This window comes from Cavia porcellus, unplaced genomic scaffold, assembly GCF_034190915.1.
Source record: "Cavia porcellus strain 051 isolate PalLab524CR breed Dunkin Hartley unplaced genomic scaffold, mCavPor4.1 scaffold_6, whole genome shotgun sequence".
Taxonomy (NCBI): domain Eukaryota; kingdom Metazoa; phylum Chordata; class Mammalia; order Rodentia; family Caviidae; genus Cavia; species Cavia porcellus.
The window spans coordinates 71,890,370-71,894,515 of record NW_026947489.1 but is presented as its reverse complement, the minus strand read 5'-3'; the positions used below and the strand labels follow the sequence as shown (position 1 = coordinate 71,894,515).

The following is a 4,146-nucleotide window of genomic DNA, read 5'->3' as shown; positions in this document are numbered from 1 at the left end:
CTTTCCCACCTATCTATAAATACTGGTCAAGTTGCCCTTATTACTCTCTGGTTCCCTGTCACATAGAGCATTGCTTTCTCGTATTTGCTTTTTGGTCCATAAACCCTTTTTCAGGTTAATTATATTTTCTATAGAGCATCTTGGTGGGCCCTACCTCCTGATCTACTCTGCCTGTGTTTCTCTCTCTTATTTTCTTTTTATTTTTTTAGTGTATCAAGGCCATCTATATTAGAGATTATAGCCAATCTTTTCTGCCTCATTTCTGTTGTGCTCTTTTTCTGCCATTAGTTGTCTGCTTTTCTCCTTCATTCACTTTCTGCTCCATTCATTGAGGCCTCCCTGCCACTGTTCCTGAAATCCTGGTACTTTTCTCTCTCTCTAGAATGTCCTTCAGTATTCTCTGCAGGGTTGGACTGATGTTCACAAATTCCTCCAGTTCCTCTTTATCTTGGAAGCATCTTGTTTCTCCATTAATTAATCTGGGCTGCAGGTTATTTTCTTTCAGGGCTTGCAATATTTCACTCCAAACTCTTCTTAAATTGATGGTCTGTGTTGAGAAGTCTGCTGTGGTTTTGATGGGTTTTCCTTTATAGGTGATCTGGTTTCTTTTCTCTGGTGGTTTTTAATATTCTTTTCTTATATTGTATTTCTGAGATCTTGATTATTACATGTCTGAGTGTGGCTCTGTGTTGGTTGTAGGTGGCTGGAGTTCTGTATGCCTCATACCCCTGAATATCATTTCCTTTTCCTATGCTTGAGAAGTTTTCCTTAATTATTTCTATGAATAGCCCTTGTAGTTCTTTTTTTTTTTTACCTCTGCTTCTTCATTCACATTCTTTATTCTTAGGTTACAGATCCTCTTGTCATCTTCTAGCCTTTGTATTGTTAATGCCTATTTCCTTGATATTTTTAAGAAAATTTTCCTTTCATGATCACACATTGTAAACCTGTCCTCAAGTTTTGATAGTCTATCCTTAGTTTCTTTCAAACAGTTTTGCCAGATTTCAATAGAGTTTTTTATTTCCTAGTAATCTCTTTGAAACTGTTTCTTGTATTCTGTTTTCTTCATATTCTTCATTGAACATTTCTCTCCTTTTTTTGTGTTCCTCCATTCTTCTATCTGTGTCTTCTTAAGAGGTGCTTAGCATTTCTTTTATTAATTTAATTATATCTTGCTTTACTTGATTAAATATTTCACTGTTAGCTCATATATGAGGTCCTGAAGATACCTCTTTATGCCCACTGATGCCGTGTCTAGTATTGCATGTTTGCTGCCCTCAGTCTCTTTTGTATTTAACTTTCCTGAATCAGTGTTCTCAGTGCTGGGGGCTGGGACTTTTCATTGTTTCTTCCTTTTGTCATGTTTTTGGTTTCTTTCATACAGGTGTGTAGAGGAGGTCCCAGCCCCTTTCCTTATTGGTTATAGCTCTTCTGAAGTGCACTGGATAGCACAGTGTGTTATTGATGTCAAACAGAGGCTGCATATGCTGACCCCTACCCTCCAGGTCAGTCAACCTACAGGGGCCTTCACTGTGTTAGTGTGCACCATGCACAGGGACTTGGTTTGGGACAACTTATTGGGTCCCAGCCAGAGGCGTGCTCAAACCAAGCATATCCCACCTATCTGGTATGGGGAGGGAACAACTGACTGAAGTCACTGCTGTTCCTTGTTACTGCCAGGCCTGCCTGATTCCAAACTGTCATCCCATTGGTGCCCCTTTTCTGTGGAAGAGTCTTATTCCCAACACTCACCAAAGGTCAATGCAGATCCCTTGCTGGCTCCATTCCTTGTGCGGCTCACCAACCTCCAACTTCAATGTAACTGCACTTCAGTGCAACTGTGGTTCCAGGGAGTCAAAGCGGTGGGAAATCGGGCATCTTGATGTGTTGTGGCAGAGTGAGTTCAGGCACTGCAGTAAGAGCACCAAATCTTGGCTGTTCCCATAGTAGCCCCAGGAATTCATGTTTGACCAGTTTTTTTCCTTGTAGTTTCTTCCTTGGTTGAGAGGATCCATCTCCCTCTGTCCGGGCCTCCTCACAATGTTTTATTTTGGCATCTGAGTTGTCTGTCTCTGGGAGCCTATGTATTCTGCTGATTATCTATCTACCATGTTTGCTAAACTCCACCCTACTTTCCAATTCTATGATATCCACTCATAATCTTAAATGTACAGCCCTAAGTCATTTGCAGACTAAAGTAGAAAGCTCACTCTGTTGCCTAAAGACTTAAAATGTCTTCCTACTGCAATTATAATAAAATTAAGCCTTTCTATTGACTTTGTGGACCACGTATTATTTGTACATTTGCAGTATCTCCAACTCTAATAATTTTCATATTTTAAATTATTTTCATATTAATGTATAATAATGTTATGATATACCAGCCAACTTCAATTTTCCTCAGTTCCTCAAATATACCAACTTTATTATCATCTTCAGATTTTCTCCCTGTTTATTCCCATTTGTCTAAATTGCTGTTCTAGAGGTTTGAATGGTTGCTTCTTTCAGTTTACTTATGTTAACCAAAGTGTCAGGTTCCAAGAAAGCTTTGTTTGGAAAAGAAAAATGAATCAATTATTCCTAGCAAGAAGTACAATCTATTGCTTCACTTTTTCTTTTAGTCTCTTTCAGAGAAGGCATGTTGTTAATTTTCTATTTTAATAGCTATCTATTCCCACTAGATGATAGCCTACATAACAATAACTTTATCTGCCTTATGGATAATTCTTTCTCCATTGTCTGGAATACTCCTGACTAGTGGGAAGTGCTTGATAAATGCAGTATTTTGCAAATGATGCTGTTTCAGAGCCCTGATTTTCCTATTCCATGTTCCCTTTTTATCACACTATGTGAAGATTAAACAACTTCTTCATAGAAGCTTTTACTTCTTGGTTGTGAAGTGTATAAATTACAAGATTCAACAAAGGAAAGATGACTATGTGGAAGAAAGACACCACCTTGTCAGCAGGGAAAGCCTTGAATGGGCAAGTATAGATGAATATGCCAGGCCCAAACATGAGGAACATAACTATGATATGCGTGGTGCATGTGGACAAGGCCTTATTCTTTCCCTCAGATGAAGAGCCATGTATATGGCATAGAATGACAGTATAGGAGGCCAGAAGCCCCAGAAAACACATGGGGGCCATTAGGCCAGTGTTGAAGACCATCAAAAGCTTTACCACAAAGTTATCTGTGCAGACTAGCTCAATGACTTGTGGCACATCACAGAAGAAGTTGTCCAACTGGTTTGGACCACAAAAAGGCAAATTCAGTATGAGGGCCACCTGAATAATGGAGTGAACAAAGCCTCCAAGCCACAGAGCCAGTCCAGTAGTCTTACATAGCAGGCTTTAGGGCTATGACAGTTGCACTGTGTAAAGGCTGGCAGATGGCCATGTAGCAGTCAAAGGCCATCATGACAAGAAGGCCTTCCCTCCTCCAAGGAGGTGCAAGAATAACAACTGGGTGATGCAGCCTCTATAGGATATGACCTTCTTCTGGACAGGAAGTGTACCAGCATCTTGGGAGTCACAATGAAGGTGTAGGATGCATCCAGAAAGGCCAAGTTGCCCAGGAAGAAATAGAGGGGTGCTGAGAGCCCAAGATCTGACCTTATGGTGAGGATGATGAAGAAATTTCCAGGGAGAATGATGAGGTAGAAAACTGAAATCAATACAAAGACCAAGAGCTAAATCTCTCGAGACTGAGTCAGACCAAGAAGGATGAATTCTGTCACCACCGTGCTGTTTTCTATCTGCATCTCCTATTCTAGCAGCATATCAGAGATCTGACAGTTCATTTCCATGTCTTACATCAAGATCAAATCTTTAGCAAAAGGCAAATGTACCACATCTTTATTATGCCATCTCTCTCCATAATTTGAGAATCTCTTCTCTGTTACATTTCTACATTTCATAACTGGGAAAAGTTCAGTTATAAAGCTACACTCTGTCTTCTGATTAGATCTTTTATTTTCTTCAACTATTCTTATTCTATCACATTGATGAGAATGCAGTTGCCCTGGATTTATTCCTGACCTTCCTGAATAGGAAAATATGTTCTAATTGAGAACAAGATTTCTCTCATGTATGAAAACTCCTCTGATGGGTGGAGGATTGACAGAAAAAAAAGAAAAATTGTAGC

At 39.6% G+C, this 4,146-nt stretch overlaps 1 protein-coding gene across 1 annotated transcript; it reads right to left on the bottom strand.

Moving 5' to 3' along the window:
* Nucleotides 1-2,840: 2,840 nt before the first annotated feature.
* Nucleotides 2,841-3,763, bottom strand: LOC106027647 (olfactory receptor 4N2). Its single transcript, XM_013152086.1, is given in 4 exon segments — nucleotides 2,841-3,350; nucleotides 3,352-3,431; nucleotides 3,434-3,505; nucleotides 3,508-3,763. Coding segments are annotated over 4 exon segments (918 nt in total).
* Between the last annotated feature and the right edge of the window lie 383 nt (nucleotides 3,764-4,146).